General features: G+C 44.8%; 1 protein-coding gene across 1 annotated transcript in view; it reads right to left on the bottom strand.

Annotated features, from left to right (window-relative positions):
• The window catches only part of EXO5 (exonuclease 5), a 60847-nt gene that overhangs the window by 11770 nt on the left and 27866 nt on the right, over positions 1-21211 (bottom strand). The window contains exon 5 of the mRNA XM_069761268.1: positions 13653-13825. Coding sequence (XP_069617369.1) covers positions 13653-13825 — 173 coding nt within the window. The remainder of the gene's footprint in view (positions 1-13652; positions 13826-21211) is intronic.

Below are 21211 nucleotides of genomic sequence, written 5' to 3'. Positions count from 1 at the left end.
CGATGCCTATGTGGATTCAGGCGCTGCCCTGAGTCTTATGGATTGGTCATTTGCCAATCACTGTGGGTTTAGTCTGGAGCCTCTGGAAGTCCCTATTCCTTTGAAGGGAATTGACTCTACACCTTTGGCTATGAATAAACCTCAGTACTGGACACAAGTGACCATGCGTATGACTCCTGTTCATCAGGAGGTGATTCGCTTCCTGGTACTGTATAATTTGCATGATGTCCTAGTGCTTGGTCTGCCATGGTTACAAACTCATAATCCAGTCCTTGACTGGAAATCAATGTCTGTGTTAAGCTGGGGTTGTCAGGGGGTTCATGATGATGCACCTCCGATTTCTATCGCTTCATCTACTCCTTCTGAGATTCCTGTGTTTTTGTCTGACTATCGGGATGTTTTTGAGGAGCCTAAGCTCAGTTCGCTTCCTCCTCACAGGGATTGCGATTGTGCTATAAATTTAATCCCAGGCAGTAAATTTCCTAAAGGTCGTTTGTTCAATCTGTCAGTGCCAGAGCATACTGCTATGCGGGATTATGTTAAGGAGTCCTTAGAAAAGGGACATATCCGTCCATCTTTGTCCCCTTTGGGAGCAGGTTTTTTTTTCGTGGCCAAAAAAGATGGTTCCTTGAGGCCTTGTATAGATTATCGTCTTTTGAATAAGATTACCGTAAAATATCAGTATCCTTTGCCATTGTTGACTGATTTGTTTGCTCGCATTAAGGGGGCTAAATGGTTCACTAAGATTGATCTTCGGGGTGCGTATAATCTTTTACGAATAAAGCAAGGTGATGAGTGGAAAACCGCATTTAATACGCCTGAGGGCCATTTTGAGTATTTGGTAATGCCTTTTGGACTTTCTAATGCTCCTTCAGTCTTCCAGTCCTTTATGCACGATATTTTCCGTGAATATCTGGATAAATTTATGATTGTGTATTTGGATGATATTTTGGTTTTTTCTGATGACTGGGAGTCTCATGTTCAGCAGGTCAGGAAGGTGTTTCAGGTCCTGCGGGCCAATTCCTTGTTTGTAAAAGGCTCAAAGTGTCTCTTTGGAGTCCAGAAGATTTCTTTCTTGGGGTATATTTTTTCCCCTTCTACTATTGAGATGGATCCCGTCAAGGTTCAGGCTATTTGTGACTGGACGCAGCCTACATCTCTTAAGAGTCTACAGAAGTTCTTGGGCTTTGCTAATTTCTATCGTCGTTTTATAACTAATTTTTCTAGTGTTGTTAAGCCTTTGACGGATTTGACTAGGAAGGGTGCTGATGTTGCTAATTGGTCTCCTGCGGCTGTGGAGGCCTTTCAGGAACTTAAGCGCCGGTTTTCTTCTGCTCCTGTGTTGCGTCAGTCAGATGTTTCGCTCCCTTTTCAGGTTGAGGTTGATGCTTCCGAGATTGGAGCGGGGGCGGTTTTGTCACAGAGAAGCTCCGATGGCTCAGTGATGAAGCCATGCGCGTTTTTTTCTAGAAAGTTTTCGCCGGCTGAGCGGAATTATGATGTTGGTAATCGGGAACTTTTGGCCATGAAGTGGGCATTTGAGGAGTGGCGTCATTGGCTAGAGGGTGCTAGACATCGTGTGGTGGTCTTGACTGATCACAAAAATTTGATTTACCTTGAGTCTGCCAGGCGTCTGAATCCTAGACAGGCTCGTTGGTCACTGTTTTTCTCTCGTTTCAATTTTGTGGTTTCATACCTGCCAGGTTCAAAGAATGTGAAGGCGGATGCTCTTTCTAGGAGTTTTGTGCCTGACTCCCTTGGAAATTCTGAGCCCTCTGGTATCCTTAGGGATGGAGTGATTTTGTCTGCTGTCTCCCCAGACTTGCGACGTGCTTTGCAGGAGTTTCAGGCGGGTAAACCTGATCGTTGTCCGCCTGAGAGACTGTTTGTTCTGGATAATTGGACCAGTAGAGTCATCTCCGAGGTCCATTCTTCTGCGTTGGCAGGTCATCCTGGAATATTTGGTACTAGAGACTTGGTGGCCAGGTCTTTTTGGTGGCCTTCCTTGTCGAGGGATGTGTGTTCTTTTGTGCAGTCTTGTGAGGTTTGTGCTCGGGCTAAGCCTTGCTGTTCTCGGGCCAGTGGATTGTTGTCACCTTTGCCTATCCCGAAGAGGCCTTGGACGCACATTTCCATGGACTTTATTTCGGATCTCCCTGTCTCTCAAAAAATGTCCGTCATCTGGGTTGTGTGTGATCGCTTTTCTAAAATGGTTCATCTGGTACCCTTGCCTAAGTTACCTTCCTCCTCTGAGTTGGTCCCTCTGTTTTTTCAGAATGTGGTTCGTTTGCATGGGATTCCTGAGAACATCGTTTCTGACAGGGGATCCCAGTTTGTGTCTAGATTTTGGCGGACGTTCTGTGCTAAGATGGGCATTGATTTGTCCTTTTCGTCTGCATTCCATCCTCAGACGAATGGCCAGACTGAACGAACTAATCAGACCTTGGAAACTTATTTAAGGTGTTTTGTTTCTGCTGATCAGGATGACTGGGTTACCTTTTTGCCGCTGGCCGAGTTTGCCCTTAATAATCGGGCTAGTTCTGCTACCTTGGTTTCTCCTTTCTTTTGTAATTCGGGGTTTTATCCTCGTTTTTCCTCTGGTCAGGTGGAACCTTCTGATTGTCCTGGAGTGGACATGGTGGTGGATAGGTTGCATCGGATTTGGAGTCATGTGGTGGACAATTTGAAGTTGTCCCAGGAGAAGGCTCAGCAGTTTGCTAATCGCCGTCGCCGCGTGGGTCCTCGACTTCTTGTTGGGGACTTGGTGTGGTTGTCTTCTCGTTTTGTTCCTATGAAGGTCTCTTCTCCTAAGTTCAAACCTCGGTTCATCGGTCCCTATAGGATTTTGGAAATTCTTAACCCTGTGTCGTTTCGTTTGGATCTCCCGGCATCGTTTGCTATTCATAATGTGTTCCATCGGTCGTTGTTGCGGAAGTATGAGGTACCTGTTGTTCCTTCGCTTGAGCCTCCTGCTCCAGTGCTGGTGGAGGGAGAATTGGAGTATGTTGTGGAGTAGATCTTGGATTCTCGTGTTTCCAGACGGAAACTCCAGTATTTGGTCAAGTGGAAGGGTTATGGTCAGGAGGATAATTCTTGGGTGGTTGCCTCGGATGTTCATGCTGATGATTTGGTTCGCGCTTTTCATAGGGCTCATCCTGGTCGCCCTGGTGGTTCTCGTGAGGGTTCGGTGACCCCTCCTCAAGGGGGGGGTACTGTTGTGAGTTCTGTTTTTGGGCTCCCTCTGGTGGTTACTGATGGTACTGGGTGACTTGTCTTTCCTGGGTCTCTGGGTTCCACCTGTTCCATCAGGATATGGGAGTTTCCTATTTAACCTGGCTTTGCTGGCATTTCCTCGCCGGTTATCAATGTATCCAGTGTGTCTTGTTACCTCTGCTCCCTGCTCCTAGAACCTTCTGGTCAAGCTAAGTTTGGATTTTCCTGTTTTGGTGTTTTGCTTTATTTGGTTTTTAGTCCAGCCTGCAGATATGTGATTCTTTGCTGCTGGTTGCTCTAGTGGGCTGAAATTGCTCCTCATGTACCATGAGTTGGCACATGAGTTCAAGTAATTTCAGGATGGTTTTTTGAAGGGTTTTTCGCTGACCGCGCAGTTCACTTTTGTATCCTCTGCTATCTAGCTTTAGCGGGCCTCATTTTGCTGAAACTGTTTTCATACTGCGTATGTGCTTTCCTCTCATTTCACCGTCATTATATGTGGGGGGCTGCTATTTCTGTGGGGTATTTCTCTGGAGGCAAGAGAGGTCTGTGTTTCTTCTAATAGGGGAAGTTAGATCTTCTGCTGGAGCGAGACGTCTAGGATCATCGTAGGCACGTTCCCCGGCTACTTTTATTTGTGTGATAGGTTCAGGGTCACGGTCAGCTCAGGTTCCATCGCCCTAGAGCTTGTTTGTATCTGTGCTTGTCCTTTAGTGATCCCCTGCCATTGGGATCATGACAGTATAAGTGGCCCACAAAGTGTTAATTGTATTGGCTGAAGTAGGAGGATAAGTAGTCTGAGGAAGTTTTTTTTTTTTTTTTCTCTTTCCCTCAGAGTTTGCTGCCTAGCCTTATTGCAGCCTGGCTACTTCCTCCTCCTCTTAATCTTTGAATGGCTCTGATCCCAGCTGTTTATCATGGACGTCCAGAGTTTGGCTTCCAGCCTGAATAATCTTGCCGCTAAGGTTCAAAATATACAGGATTTTGTTGTACATGCTCCTATGTCTGAACCTAGAATTCCTGTCCCAGAGTTTTTTTCTGGAGATAGATCTCGTTTTCTGAATTTTAGGAACAATTGCAAGTTGTTTCTTTCTTTGAAATCTCGCTCCTCTGGAGACCCTGCTCAGCAAGTCAAGATTATTATATCTTTCCTGCGGGGTGACCCTCAGGATTGGGCATTTGCATTGGCACCAGGGGACCCTGTGTTGCTTAATGCGGATGCGTTTTTTCTGGCATTGGGTTTGCTCTATGAGGAACCTAACCAAGAGATTCAGGCTGAAAAAGCTTTGTTGGCCCTCTCTCAGGGGCAAGATGAAGCAGAAATTTATTGTCAAAAATTTCGGAAGTGGTCGGTGCTTACTCAGTGGAATGAGTGCGCCCTGGCTGCAAAGTTCAGAGATGGCCTTTCTGAGGCCATTAAAGATGTTATGGTGGGGTTCCCTGCGCCTACTGGTCTGAATAAGTCTATGACTATGGCTATTCAGATTGATCGGCGTTTACGGGAGCGCAAACCTGTGCACCATTTGGCGGTGTCGTCTGAACCGTCACCTGAGATAATGCAATGTGATAGAATTCAGTCCAGAAGTGAACGGCAAAATTATAGGCGGAAAAAAAGGTTGTGCTTTTATTGTGGCGATTCAGCTCATGTTATATCAGCATGCTCTAAACGCACAAAAAAGGTTGATAAGTCTGTTGCCATTAGTACTTTACAGTCTAAGTTCATTCTGTCTGTGACTCTGATTTGTTCATTATCATCCATTTCCGTCGATGCCTATGTGGATTCAGGCGCTGCCCTGAGTCTTATGGATTGGTCATTTGCCAATCACTGTGGGTTTAGTCTGGAGCCTCTGGAAGTCCCTATTCCTTTGAAGGGAATTGACTCTACACCTTTGGCTATGAATAAACCTCAGTACTGGACACAAGTGACCATGCGTATGACTCCTGTTCATCAGGAGGTGATTCGCTTCCTGGTACTGTATAATTTGCATGATGTCCTAGTGCTTGGTCTGCCATGGTTACAAACTCATAATCCAGTCCTTGACTGGAAATCAATGTCTGTGTTAAGCTGGGGTTGTCAGGGGGTTCATGATGATGCACCTCCGATTTCTATCGCTTCATCTACTCCTTCTGAGATTCCTGTGTTTTTGTCTGACTATCGGGATGTTTTTGAGGAGCCTAAGCTCAGTTCGCTTCCTCCTCACAGGGATTGCGATTGTGCTATAAATTTAATCCCAGGCAGTAAATTTCCTAAAGGTCGTTTGTTCAATCTGTCAGTGCCAGAGCATACTGCTATGCGGGATTATGTTAAGGAGTCCTTAGAAAAGGGACATATCCGTCCATCTTTGTCCCCTTTGGGAGCAGGTTTTTTTTTCGTGGCCAAAAAAGATGGTTCCTTGAGGCCTTGTATAGATTATCGTCTTTTGAATAAGATTACCGTAAAATATCAGTATCCTTTGCCATTGTTGACTGATTTGTTTGCTCGCATTAAGGGGGCTAAATGGTTCACTAAGATTGATCTTCGGGGTGCGTATAATCTTTTACGAATAAAGCAAGGTGATGAGTGGAAAACCGCATTTAATACGCCTGAGGGCCATTTTGAGTATTTGGTAATGCCTTTTGGACTTTCTAATGCTCCTTCAGTCTTCCAGTCCTTTATGCACGATATTTTCCGTGAATATCTGGATAAATTTATGATTGTGTATTTGGATGATATTTTGGTTTTTTCTGATGACTGGGAGTCTCATGTTCAGCAGGTCAGGAAGGTGTTTCAGGTCCTGCGGGCCAATTCCTTGTTTGTAAAAGGCTCAAAGTGTCTCTTTGGAGTCCAGAAGATTTCTTTCTTGGGGTATATTTTTTCCCCTTCTACTATTGAGATGGATCCCGTCAAGGTTCAGGCTATTTGTGACTGGACGCAGCCTACATCTCTTAAGAGTCTACAGAAGTTCTTGGGCTTTGCTAATTTCTATCGTCGTTTTATAACTAATTTTTCTAGTGTTGTTAAGCCTTTGACGGATTTGACTAGGAAGGGTGCTGATGTTGCTAATTGGTCTCCTGCGGCTGTGGAGGCCTTTCAGGAACTTAAGCGCCGGTTTTCTTCTGCTCCTGTGTTGCGTCAGTCAGATGTTTCGCTCCCTTTTCAGGTTGAGGTTGATGCTTCCGAGATTGGAGCGGGGGCGGTTTTGTCACAGAGAAGCTCCGATGGCTCAGTGATGAAGCCATGCGCGTTTTTTTCTAGAAAGTTTTCGCCGGCTGAGCGGAATTATGATGTTGGTAATCGGGAACTTTTGGCCATGAAGTGGGCATTTGAGGAGTGGCGTCATTGGCTAGAGGGTGCTAGACATCGTGTGGTGGTCTTGACTGATCACAAAAATTTGATTTACCTTGAGTCTGCCAGGCGTCTGAATCCTAGACAGGCTCGTTGGTCACTGTTTTTCTCTCGTTTCAATTTTGTGGTTTCATACCTGCCAGGTTCAAAGAATGTGAAGGCGGATGCTCTTTCTAGGAGTTTTGTGCCTGACTCCCTTGGAAATTCTGAGCCCTCTGGTATCCTTAGGGATGGAGTGATTTTGTCTGCTGTCTCCCCAGACTTGCGACGTGCTTTGCAGGAGTTTCAGGCGGGTAAACCTGATCGTTGTCCGCCTGAGAGACTGTTTGTTCTGGATAATTGGACCAGTAGAGTCATCTCCGAGGTCCATTCTTCTGCGTTGGCAGGTCATCCTGGAATATTTGGTACTAGAGACTTGGTGGCCAGGTCTTTTTGGTGGCCTTCCTTGTCGAGGGATGTGTGTTCTTTTGTGCAGTCTTGTGAGGTTTGTGCTCGGGCTAAGCCTTGCTGTTCTCGGGCCAGTGGATTGTTGTCACCTTTGCCTATCCCGAAGAGGCCTTGGACGCACATTTCCATGGACTTTATTTCGGATCTCCCTGTCTCTCAAAAAATGTCCGTCATCTGGGTTGTGTGTGATCGCTTTTCTAAAATGGTTCATCTGGTACCCTTGCCTAAGTTACCTTCCTCCTCTGAGTTGGTCCCTCTGTTTTTTCAGAATGTGGTTCGTTTGCATGGGATTCCTGAGAACATCGTTTCTGACAGGGGATCCCAGTTTGTGTCTAGATTTTGGCGGACGTTCTGTGCTAAGATGGGCATTGATTTGTCCTTTTCGTCTGCATTCCATCCTCAGACGAATGGCCAGACTGAACGAACTAATCAGACCTTGGAAACTTATTTAAGGTGTTTTGTTTCTGCTGATCAGGATGACTGGGTTACCTTTTTGCCGCTGGCCGAGTTTGCCCTTAATAATCGGGCTAGTTCTGCTACCTTGGTTTCTCCTTTCTTTTGTAATTCGGGGTTTTATCCTCGTTTTTCCTCTGGTCAGGTGGAACCTTCTGATTGTCCTGGAGTGGACATGGTGGTGGATAGGTTGCATCGGATTTGGAGTCATGTGGTGGACAATTTGAAGTTGTCCCAGGAGAAGGCTCAGCAGTTTGCTAATCGCCGTCGCCGCGTGGGTCCTCGACTTCTTGTTGGGGACTTGGTGTGGTTGTCTTCTCGTTTTGTTCCTATGAAGGTCTCTTCTCCTAAGTTCAAACCTCGGTTCATCGGTCCCTATAGGATTTTGGAAATTCTTAACCCTGTGTCGTTTCGTTTGGATCTCCCGGCATCGTTTGCTATTCATAATGTGTTCCATCGGTCGTTGTTGCGGAAGTATGAGGTACCTGTTGTTCCTTCGCTTGAGCCTCCTGCTCCAGTGCTGGTGGAGGGAGAATTGGAGTATGTTGTGGAGTAGATCTTGGATTCTCGTGTTTCCAGACGGAAACTCCAGTATTTGGTCAAGTGGAAGGGTTATGGTCAGGAGGATAATTCTTGGGTGGTTGCCTCGGATGTTCATGCTGATGATTTGGTTCGCGCTTTTCATAGGGCTCATCCTGGTCGCCCTGGTGGTTCTCGTGAGGGTTCGGTGACCCCTCCTCAAGGGGGGGGTACTGTTGTGAGTTCTGTTTTTGGGCTCCCTCTGGTGGTTACTGATGGTACTGGGTGACTTGTCTTTCCTGGGTCTCTGGGTTCCACCTGTTCCATCAGGATATGGGAGTTTCCTATTTAACCTGGCTTTGCTGGCATTTCCTCGCCGGTTATCAATGTATCCAGTGTGTCTTGTTACCTCTGCTCCCTGCTCCTAGAACCTTCTGGTCAAGCTAAGTTTGGATTTTCCTGTTTTGGTGTTTTGCTTTATTTGGTTTTTAGTCCAGCCTGCAGATATGTGATTCTTTGCTGCTGGTTGCTCTAGTGGGCTGAAATTGCTCCTCATGTACCATGAGTTGGCACATGAGTTCAAGTAATTTCAGGATGGTTTTTTGAAGGGTTTTTCGCTGACCGCGCAGTTCACTTTTGTATCCTCTGCTATCTAGCTTTAGCGGGCCTCATTTTGCTGAAACTGTTTTCATACTGCGTATGTGCTTTCCTCTCATTTCACCGTCATTATATGTGGGGGGCTGCTATTTCTGTGGGGTATTTCTCTGGAGGCAAGAGAGGTCTGTGTTTCTTCTAATAGGGGAAGTTAGATCTTCGGCTGGAGCGAGACGTCTAGGATCATCGTAGGCACATTCCCCGGCTACTTTTATTTGTGAGATAGGTTCAGGGTCGCGGTCAGCTCAGGTTCCATCGCCCTAGAGCTTGTTTGTATCTGTGCTTGTCCTTTAGTGATCCCCTGCCATTGGGATCATGACACGGGGCCTTGCCATTGGGGATAGTAGAGAGGGTGTCTGAAATTTCCTTGGAGGTAATGGGGGATGTCAACAGGGGATGACCCTCTTTAGTTAGTTTGGGAAGTTTTAAAAGGAGTTAGGAACTCATTGATTTTCTCAATAGCTGTCACAGGATCTCGTATAAGATCTGGAGGGCTTAAGTTGTAGAGATTCTCATAGAAGGACCTAAACTCCCTGGCAATGTCAGCAGTTTCTGACAATAAAGAACCGTTCTCGGTTTTAAGTTGTGCGATAAATGTCTTATCTTTACGTTTCTTGAGCAAAGAAGACATAAGCTTGCTGCTTTTATTGCCATGGAGATAGAACCTATGTTTGCTCCTCATATAGATTTTAGCTGATTGGATGTTCAGTAGATTTTTCAGGTCATTCCTAAGGGTTATCAATTCTTCTTGAGTCCCTTGCGCCTGTGACCTTTTATGTATCTTTTCGAGAGAATTGATCTGATGTAAGATAGATAATGTCTGTTTCAGCCATTCTTTCTTTAAATGTGAACTTAGCGCAATGAGTTCCCCTCTTATCACCGCTTTATGTGCCTCCCACACCATAGGTATGGGTGGGCCTGAATCTATATTTTCTTGGAAGTAAAGGTCAAGAGTGTCTGATAGCTTTGTAAGCTGAAAACTAGAATCGAGTAATGTCTCATTTAGTGTCCAGGACCTAGCGGGCAGTGGTAACGTTAAGATGGATAACTCAAGGAAAATGGGGGCATGGTCCGATAGGGAAATGATATCGATCTCTGCAGATTTCACTAATGGTAGGTTTGGTGATTGTATTAGTAAATAGTCAATCCTATGGTGACGGTTATGTGGGTGAGAGAAAAAAGTATTGTCTTTGCGGGAAGGAAAAAGAGTTCTCCAGGGATCTAAAAGATTTAGAGCTTGTAAGGAGAGGTGTAGTTTTTTCAGAGTTTTTTGGGAGATAGCAGACTTGCCAGAAGATGTATCCAAGAATGGGTTGAGAGATATGTTGAGATCCCCTCCCACTATTAAAAGACCTTCAGAGAACAGTTTTAACGTGTTTAGTGTTTTGCATAACCAGCTAACCTGATCCTTATTAGGAGCGTAAAGATTACACAAGGTGACCTTAGTGTTTGCCAAGAGGCCTTTTAGCATAATATATCTACCCTCTGAATCTGATAGGCTATCATGTGGGGTGAAGGGTATATTTTTTTTGATAGCTATGCTCACTCCTCTAGAAGCTGAACTCCCTGTGCTGTGGAACCAAGTTGGGTAGTGAGATCTAGACGTGTCCGGGACTCTATCTCTCTTAAAATGTGTCTCTTGTAGAAAGACTATATGGGATTTTTTAGAATGCAAGAGATTCATGATTTGACCTCTCTTCCATGGTGATCGTATGCCCTTAACATTATAAGAAGCCACTACTATGGTCGCTGGGGTGTCATCCCTTCTCATGCTGTACAAGTAACAAGGTGAAAAGCTTTTTGCATGCTTTCCATACCAACAATTCAAAAAAGGCAGTAATATTAACAGTAACCAAAAAAACAGTACAACTTATATATACAGAGATGATACCTATCCGCTGCAGAGGCGGGGGGTCAGAACTTCCTCCCATTGCAGATAGGCAGAATCATAATGAATGCACGAGTGGCAGTCAGTGAATTTTGCGGAAAGAAAAATTATTATCAAGCAATATAAAACATTCAAATAACATATTGATTGATTGATAAGAACAAAATCATCATATGTTTCAGGCAAGTAGGAACTCATAAGACCTTGAGTTATGTGACATATCCTAGAAATATTAAACCAACTCAGGGAGGCGGTTTCTTCTTCATTCCGCTTTTCCCCTGTTTTGGGGACAGGTGTCTCTTCACCGGTGACCAATCGCCTTGACCACCAGTGAAGGCATGAAGAGGTGAGTGTTGGTCCATATCTAAGGGCAACCACGAGGGGATGTCCATTTCGGCTAAATTGAAGGTCTCCCACACTCTGGGCAAATCTCCCGGGCTCCTAACAGTAACCTGTTTTCCACCTCCATGTATCGTCAGGCCGAACGGGAACAGCCATTTATAGAGTATTTTATTGGAGCGCAGAACATCCAGGAGGGGTTTGAGGATCCTTCTTTTTGCTAGAGTTGACGGAGCTATATCTTGGTATATCTGTATAGGTGCCCCCTCATAGGAGATGGACTTGGAGTCTCTAGAAGCTGATAGGATAGCAAAGGTGTGAAGGTAGTTCAACAAGCCGCATATCACATCCCTTGGAGGGTCGGCGGGTTTCGGTTTGGGTCTGAGGGACCTGTGCACTCTTTCTATAACAATTTGGTTTCATCTCTCCTGTGGAATTAATGAAGCAAATATCTCTTTTGTTGCTTTTTCCAATATTTCCGTGGCGACACTCTCAGGTAGACCCTTTATTCTTATATTTTTCCTGTGGCACCGATTCTCCTGATCCTCTAGGGCAAGAAGTGAATTATTTAGTTGTGCTCTATGAAAATCTAAGGCTACTTTCACACTAGCGTCGGAATCTCCCCGTCGCAATGCGTCGGGCAGAGATTCCGACGCCAGCGTTTAACGCACTGCACAACGGAGGCAACGGATGCATTTCTCCGGCGCATCCGCTGCCCCATTGTGAGGTGCGGGGAGGTGGGGGCGGAGTTCCGGCCGCGCATGCGCGGTCGGAAAAAGCGGTCCGTCAGGAGCAAAAAACGTTACATGTAGCGTTTTTTGCTCCCGACGGTCCGCCAAAGCACGACGCATCCGTCGCACGACGGATGCAACGTGTGGCAATCCGTCGCAATGCGTCGCCAATACAAGTCTATGGGGAAAAAACGCATCCTGCAAGCACTTTTGCAGGATGCGTTTTTTCTGCAAAACGACGCATTGTGATGGATTGCAGAAAACGCTAGTGTGAAAGTAGCCTAAGTGATCTTTCATGTGGTTAGAGTGGGCAATCAGTGAAGTCTGGGACGTTTCAAGTGACTCCACCCTGTTGCCAATTTGTAGTAAATCTGCTCTCATGCCAGATATTTCTGCAATCAGTGGTTTCATGGCTTGGGTTAAAGATTTCTTCAAGAAAAATCTAGAGAGTTTACCCGAGTCGGATTGGGCTAGGTCACTATCTGAGGCCCCGTCGCTCGAGTCAGAATCATCGTCGTGCTCCTCCGTGCCTATGTTTGAGTGAGAATTTTTGGGGGTGGCCCGGGTCGATGCAGATTTTTGTTTCAAAAACTTGTCCATCTCACTCTGCTTGCCTTGGTAAAGGACTGCGTCTAGGCTTTTAACACGCTCTTTACTTGTTTTAACCATCGTTTATAATTATAGCGTGTGTTAATGAGATCACCACTTGTGCATATAAGAAGAGAAGAGCTAGGTGAGCATTTTAATATTGGAAACTACCACTAAATGGCATTTTGGCAGAGTAAAGTCTATAAAAACTAAATAGAATTATGGAAAGAAAAAGAATAAAAAATAAACTAAAAAGGGATGAGATCAGGAAGAGTACTTCTGTTGTGCTACCACTAGGTAGCAGTGAAGTACCATATAATGGCTTCTTTTGTTTCAGACCCAATCCACAGAGGGATTTTTATCCTCAGTGTTAAGTGAGACAGTTTATTGCAATATAAGGAGTATATGGCATCACAGCAGGCAGTCTCACATCGCGCAAAAAGAAGGTGGGATGTCTACCAAGGCTAGGTGTGGGACAGCAGGGGATACAGATCAGGTCCAGTAGCGTGTGATAGGTCACTGGAGGTGTTGAGTGTTGTGTAACCCCCACAAGAGGTCTTGCATCTCACAGAAAATAGACAGTGTGCTTATTGTTGTTAATGGGTATGGAGCAGCAGTAGGTACATACTCGGTCCAGGAGCCGAGAGGGTTTAGTGGGGAAGAACAAGTCTCTCTCCTGCAGATCGCACACAAACACCCACAGACCAGCTATTCAGATCCAAGATGGCGGCATATGGCGGGAAGGGAGAAGGGACCCTTAAGTCTCTGCAAAGTCACCCTCAGCCGGGACCCAACGCCGGGTCTAAGGAGGGGGCGCGCTCTGCAACAGGCAAGCCTCGGGGTCTGCACCCCAGTCACCCGCGAGCCACCAAAACCGCCAGGAAGGGGAGACTGAGGTGAGTGGTGACCGCTCCTGGAACATAGTGCCGGATGTCAGCTGAGATAATCAGCTGACACCCAGCTGCGATCGGCCGCGCTCCCCCCGTGAGCGTGGCCGATCGCGTATGACGTACTATCCCGTCGGTGGTCATATGGGCCCACCTCGACGGGATAGTACGTCATATGTCAGAAAGGGGTTAAAATCTTTGGCCCTGAGGAAGTGGGAGATTGCCACGAAACGCATCGGCACAATAAAGCTTTCAAGAAAACTTGCATCGTGTGTGGTCAGCACGGATACATTGAGAAACCCGGTCTTCTCCTTCCTTTCTTTGTCACATTGGTATCCACGGGAGTCTGCAGCGATCACTGTTTCTTCTTATATTCTGCAAGGGGTTGTGACTTTTCACCTCTAAAGGTGAGTGCACCTACCGTGTATTGTCATCCAAATTATCACTTTTATCACCCTATGTGCGCTCTCGCTCCTTAATTTCAGATTTCTCTGTAAAGTAAATAGGTTTGGACAACATGCCCGGGTCTGTCTTCATTCTGGCTATTGAGAAGAAACACATCAATAAGAGCAGTTGATAATATTAAGTGCAGACAGTGACGTTGTTACCTGGATCTCATTTCTTCTCTTCTGACCAAATGTTGGTAGTGTTGGGGTAACTCGAGTTTTTAGCTCTCTAAGTTCTAGTTCACCTTTGGAAGAGTATCCCAGTTCATCAATCACCCCCACCAAGAATATACCATCAAGCTCTCTAAAAACTGGAAATTCCCGAACTCTGCCACCTATCGGAGGGAAAGAGGTAACAGAGAAAGAGAAAAGGTTCACATTAAAGTGGGTCTTCTGCTGCTCCCCAATTTAGATGAATTTATCAGTTCGAACTACAAGCAGCAAGAATCAGGCAATGACTGCGGTATTGAAGCCATACATGTTTGGCTCAGAAATGCTGCAGTGCTTCAGACAAAACTTACTATGAAAAGCCGTCTGGAACTACAAGTATCAGATGGCAGTCAACAGAGCAGGGCGGAAGAGAAGTAACTGCTCTGTCAACATGACGTTACAGGAAGCAGGGGAATCGCTGCCAGGAGCAGTCCATGACTATATAGTCGCATGGTAGAAGAGGCAGGTAGCTAGGAGCTGGCTACCGATAAGTGCTTATGCCGATAGAAGAAAAAATAAAATATAAAAGTCCTGGATAACACATTTAAGACACATTTAAGGGTTTTTATTACCCCAATATCACTATTTAAAAGAAGCCCATATTCATATAATGGACTCATCCCCAATAAAGCCCCATATCTTTATTGTGGCAACTACTGGCTTTGTTTTGCCTAAAAAGTGCTGTGTCATATCTAAAATAGGGTGCACACAGCACCATGGGTGTTGCCTTGAGATTTGGTGCACCGTTCCACGTCTCAATTAGCATGAGCCACGGCTTCTCTTTGTATTGACTGTCAGTGCTCCCTTGGCAACACTGTGGATGCACATACACAATGCAATAACAGGAGTCAGCGTGCATGCTGACTCCTATCTTCCCTGCTGCGTCAACGCAATCCTCCACCATTTCCTCCGCTCTCTGAAGCCTCTGTCAGAGGAGCGAGCAGCTGCAGAGAGAAGAGAGGTCTGTGAGCCGGCACCATGGCTCCTGCGGTTACACTGTGTGCATGCAGGCCGGAGGATTCTTTTCAGGCAGTGCTCGCTCTGGACAAAAGAACACTTTCAATTAACATAGAGGGGAGTGGTGGGTCCTGCTAATTAAGGGGGCAGAGCTGTGCACCAAATCTTGCGGCTCTGCAAAGGGTGTACTAAGCTCTCTAAGGCTAGGTTCACATTGCGTTAGCGTATGCGCTAAACGGATTGCACTAACGGAATGAGATAATGCAATGTCCAAAAAGAGATCTGCGCTAGCGAAGAACGGACCCTGAACGCTGCAAGCAGCGTTCGAGGTCCGTCAGAAAATAACGGGACATCCCTGACGCATGCCAAAAATGGCATACGTTTGCGATGCGTTAGTTACATTGCGGTCAACGGGCGCACTAACAGATCCGTTACATAGCGTTAATTGCGCCATGTAACGGATTCCGTTAGCGGACACCCACTAACGCAATGTGAACCTAGCCTAAATTACATATCATACAAATGTTTTAGGCACAGCAAAGGCAGTACATACAACAAAGGCAAGTGTCATTTTATGGGCTAAGTCCCTTATATGATTATGGGATTAGTTATGGGATTACTTTAAAAAGTGATTTTTGATTGAGAGACTCCCTTTAAGGTGGACTTACATGAGTTCTTACACACAATTATCATCGTTAGGTGAACAATGAATATTCCTGGGTGAGCACCATTGAATACACCCACAGAGATCATGTTTCCTGTTTGAAAACAAAGCTGCATTATGGGAGTGAACAGGACCCCTAGCAATCAATCATTATTGCCCTGTGGATAGACGATAAATGTTGAAAGTTATTATACCTTATGATTACATTATCCATTAGGTAGAGCTTACTGAAGTCGGACTTGTATTTATGTAGTTGCACTCAGTAAATCTGTATACATTAAAGGGGTATTCTCATGTTATTAAATTGCTTGTGTTACACAGCATAAAAATAAGGAAATTTGCAATTTGACTTTTTCTATCTGCTGTCATTCTCCTGCTGTGAGAACTTTTATCTTACATAATGTACAGCTTGTTTCTAAGGAACTCAGCCACCAGAGCTTGACCAAGAGTGTATGCAGTAGCTACATTCCAGCAGAGAAGTTAACTCCTAACATCCCAGTCCACTCTCTCTCATCCATTGATTTCCATTCAGCAGGTAGTTGCTGACCTCCCTCCTCCTCCTCAGTTCCTGATAAGGCTCTTATCAGTTCTGTAGAATCAAATTTCCCCAGCATCAGCAGCTTCCAGAGCAGTTCTCTTAAGGTACCTTCACACTGAGCAACTTTCCAACAAGAACGACAACGATCCGTGACGTTGCAGCATCCTGGATAGCGATCTCGTTGTGTTTGACACGCAGCAGCGATCAGGATCCCGCTGTGACATCGTTGGTCGTAGCTAGAAGTCCGGAACTTTATTTGGTCATCAGGTCGGCGTTTATCGTCATGTTTGACAGCAAAAGCAACGATGCCAGCAACGTTTTTTCATGGAGCGAACAACCAGCGAGAACGATAAGTACGTCACTGGATCGCTCCTGCATCGTTCAGCTGTAAGTGTGTTTGACATCTCCTAGCGACCTAAACAGCGATGCTGCAGCGATCGGATCGTCGTCTATATCGCTGCAGCATCGCTTAATGTGACGGTACCTTTAGGCTGTGTGTGCACATTGCAAATTTGGTGCGTTTTGTCACTTTTTTTGTGCTGATTTGTGACAAAACCTAAAGCAAAACCTGATGCCAGCAAAGTGAATGAGAACCCTGACGTGTCATGCACACGTTGAGTATTTTTGATTTGCAGATTTGGTGCAGAAAATGATCTGCATCATGTCAATTCTCAGAACATTTTAGCCCTGCGTTTTTCATTATAGACATCACTCCAATCAATCAAAAGCGCAGGGCAAAAACGCACAAAAAAGGCTCTTTTTTACAGCTGTGTTTTTCCTGCCAAGAACTGCAGAAATTTTACTCAACGTGTGCACATACCCTTAATCATGGCTCACAATTTCCTGAGCGGTATGCATTTTCAAAGTCCCTGTTCTGTCCATTCTAGGAATGAGTGTGGTTCCAATCATGCATTAAAGTTTTACTAACATTAGTGTTTTTGGTTTGCTGTGTTATAGCACCAGCCAGTGGTGGTTACATTTCTAACCTGTGTTTTAGTAATAATTAGAGTGCTGCATTGTGGGATTGTGCCAAGGTATGATGGGAGAGAGAGACTCCATTACTTTCCCGTGTACTTCCTGGACACACGTGTCCATATGCTGTGCTGAATTATCTCACTTACTTGCCATCCTGGTTAAGTTTATCCGGTAAGATTGTTACCTCTGTTCTTCAAATTTAGTGTTGTACAGAATGTGATTTACTGTTTAGCAACTAGTACTCAGGAAATCTATTATCTGTGATTTACTGTATGTAGTTATATATTATTATTATTTATATAGCACCATTGATTCCATGGTGCTGTACATGAGATATATATAGAAGTTGCATCATCCTGTATACTTTTCTATTAGTTGTAAAGTATCAGCTGTGTTATTATTTGGTCCAATACTTATCCATATCATTTGTATTCTTATAGTTTTACCGCACTCATGTTTACCAATAAACAAGTTAGACTACAGAGAACAGTCTGCTTATTTGGGAGACAGAAGTGGTTTATGACAGTATTTCGGATCCCACACCGTATCAATGTGTATGAAGACAGAACAGTCCCTCTTATCTTCATATGCAAATATAAAGATAACAGTGTAGACTCAGAACAAGCACTGACAGACCATTAATGTGTAGTAGCAAAACAAAACTACAGTACTTCTACACAACACATTTTCAAATACTGCTCCTGTGTCTCAGTATTGCTGATTTATCTTTGTTATGGTGTCATCTGTTCTTAAAAATAATTGGATGCTATTAACTGTAATCACCATGCAAAGTAGGTTACAGAGAAAGCATTATGCAGGTGTGAACATACACTGAGATGAATATCAAAAGACTGACCGTCACTTCCAAACGGAAATCAGGTGTGTACAGGTGCTTACTAATAGCCATCTCCATATATTACCAACAAAAAGTAGCACTCCTCTGTAGTGCTATAACATGCAGACATGAAACTAGGAGTTAGTCATACCGGTAACGGTATTTCCAGGAGTCCATCATGACAGCACCACAGGAGGTTGCTCTTCATATCCTTGATAGGGACAGGAACACAGAAGAGGTTAAATAGCCCCTCCCCACCTCCACCCCTCAGTGATTTTACAAAGTACCACATCAGGATGGATACAACACAATTTTATTGAACTTCCTCTCTATACATGTTCATATCACACATCAGACAGGAGTTCAAGGGGGGGCAAATAATGGGTGCTGTCATGATGCACTCCTGGAAATACCGTTACCGGTATGACTAACTCCTAGTTTCCAGGTCGTCCCTCATGACAGCACCACAGGAGAAATACCAAATAACTCCTATTAGGGCGGGATTACAGCTTGGAGGACTTTTCTCCCAAAGCTAGTTTGTTGCTTTGAAAGAACGTCCAGCTTGTAGTGCTTACAAAAGGTATTTGAGCTAGACCAAGTTGCCGCCCGGCAAATTTGGTCCATGGATGCACCCGCACTCTCTGCCCATGAAGCAGATACTGCTCTCAGTGAGTGGGCTTTTAGGTGATCTGGAGGAGATTCACCGGCTGAAATATACGCAGCGCAAATGGTAGATTTGATCCGTCTGGCCAGAGTCGCTTTTGAGGCTTTTTTGCCTCTATTTTTCCCGGACATCTGGATAAAGAGGTTAGAGTCAATTCTCCAGCTGTCTGTAAGTTTTAGATACTGTAACACTGTTCTCTTAACATCCAGGGAATGAAGAGAACGTTCTTTTTCGTTATTGTAGTTCTGGCAGAACGTAGGTAAAACTATTTCCTGGTTTCTGTGAAAGTCCGTCACAACTTTTGGAAGAAATGAGGGATCCAACTTTAAAACGATGCAATCTTCCTGTATCTTTAAGTATGGATCTGTTATGGACAGGGCTTGAATTTCGCCTATTCGCCTTGCTGTCGTTATTGCGACGAGGAAAACAGTCTTGAATGTCACAGATTTTAGGTCTGCCTGATCAAGTGGCTCGTATGGAGCTTTTCGTAGCTCATTTAGTACCAAAGTGAGGTTCCATGAGGGTACTGAGCTTCGTATTGTTGGTCTAAGACGTTGTGTAGCTTTGATATATCTTATTATCCAGGGATGATTTGCTAGTGGATAATCATAAAAGGCAGTTAAAGCTGAGATTTGTACCTTTAGCGTACTAGGTCTCAAGCCCATATCAAAACCTGTTTGGAGAAAATTTAGTATTTGAGGAATATCTGGTTGTTGGAGAACGGATATTGGAGTATTGGTCTGTGCACAAAATTTCTTCCAAATCTTCTGGTATATAGCCGAGGTCACCGGCTTTCTACTTTTTTTCATGGTCGAAATAACTGACTCAAACAGTCCCTTTGATCTCAAGATCTCCCTTTCAAGATCCACGCTGAGAGTTGTAGCATCTTTAGATTTTGATGGACCAATGGTCCCTGTATTAGAAGATCCCGTCTCAGTGGTAGTAACACTGGGTCTTCCACCGCCATCCACTTCAGCAGAGGAAACCAGCTCCTCTTGGGCCAATATGGCACTATTAGGATTACTACGGCTAAACTTTCCTGAATTTTCTTCAAAACTCTGGGAATTAGGGCTAGTGGAGGGAACGCGTATGCAAGTTCCATGTCCCAATGTTGAGCCAAGGCATCTATGCCAGTTGGATTGTCTCTTGGATTTAACGAAAAGAATTCTTTCGTTTTTGTATTGCCTCTTGAGGCGAATAAATCTATTTGTGGGGTGCCCCACTGTTGGATTAACTGAGTAAAGATTTCTTCGTTTAGAGACCATTCTGACGGCTGTACCTTCTCTCTGCTGAGAAAGTCCGCTATTTGGTTCTGTGAACCTTTTAGGTGTACTGCTGTGATGGACTTTATGGTATCTTCCGCCCAGGAGAATATTTCTTCTGCTAGTGCCTGAAGTGGACGGTGCCTTGGTCCTCCTTGATGTAGGAGAAAAGCTACCGTGGTCGAGTTGTCTGAGAAGATTCGGATGTGGTGTCCCTAAATCTCGTGTTGGCACCTTTTTAGTGCTTCCCAGACTGCTCTGAGTTCCCTGTAGTTGGAGGAACTGTCGCGTATCGATGGTGGCCATGTCCCCTGAAGGTATCGACCTTCTATGTGGGCTCCCCAGCCCCTTGAGCTTGCATCGGTGGTTATATTTATGCATGGAGATATTTTCCATGGTTTTCCTCTTTTGAGGTTTTTTATGTCGATCCACCATGAGAGGGACTGCTTTACCTCGCTGGGTAACCACATCCTGTTGTCTAATGAATCTTTTCTTCCGTTCCATACCGAAAGAACTTCTCTTTGGAGCGTTCTGGAGTGAAACTGGCTCCACTGTACACTGGGAATGCATGAGGTCATTAGACCTAGAATCCTCATAGCTTTCCTGATGGAAATGTATTTCCGTTTTTTTATTGATTGAAGTTCCTTTTTTATTGACCGTTGTTTTTGGTCTGGTAGGAAGGAGTATTCTAGTTCGGAATTTAGTAGTACCCCTAGAAATATCTTCTGCGTCTCTGGTTCGAGACTCGATTTTTTTGCATTTATTACCCACCCCAGACGTTTCAGGAGTGACGTGGTAATTTCTAAGGATTCTTCCATCTGTTGGGATGAATCTGCGATCAGCAACAGATCGTCCAGATATGGTGCGATGAGAACTTCCTTTTCTCTTAAGTAAGCCATGACCTCCGCCATGAGCTTCGTAAATATCCTTGGGGCAGAGGAGAGACCAAATGGTAGGCACTGAAACTGGAAATGAAGTATTTTCTTGTGATTTCTTATTGCGAATCTGAGGAATTTTTGATCTGAGGGATGGATGGGAACATGATAGTATGCATGTTTGAGATCTAGCGTGCACATTACAGAGTTCTTTTTTATTAACGGTGTAATTGATTTGAGAGATTCCATCTTGAAGCGTTTGTACGCCACCCATTTGTTTAATGGTTTCAAGTTTATTATTGTCCGGTAATCTCCGTTTGGTTTTCTTATGGAGAACAGACTGGAGAAATGCCCTTGAAAATGTTGATGATGGGGTACCGGTATAATGACGTTTAACTCTAAGAGTTCCCGTATGTCTGTTATCAGCCTCTGATGTACTGCTGATGACTCCGTCTGTGTTAGGCAGAATCTCTTGGGAGGTAGATGAGTAAACTCTATCTTGTAACCCTGTGCAACTGTCTGTAGAATCCACTGGTTCTGAGTTATGTACTGCCATCCTTCTTGGAAGTATTGTAGTCTCCCTCCTATATTGTTGGCGTCATTGTTTGCTGGGTCCTGTTGATTGGTCTCGAAAGGAACCTCTTCCTCTGCCCCCTTTAGGGTAGCTCCACCTACCGGACTTTCCTTTGCCTCTGTAGTCCTGTCTTGGGTGGGAGCGAGTTTTCCGAAAGAATTGTGTTT

Source organism: Ranitomeya imitator, chromosome 3 (assembly GCF_032444005.1).
Source record: "Ranitomeya imitator isolate aRanImi1 chromosome 3, aRanImi1.pri, whole genome shotgun sequence".
Classification (NCBI taxonomy): Eukaryota; Metazoa; Chordata; class Amphibia; order Anura; family Dendrobatidae; genus Ranitomeya; species Ranitomeya imitator.
This window is presented reverse-complemented; position numbering and strand designations above follow the sequence as displayed.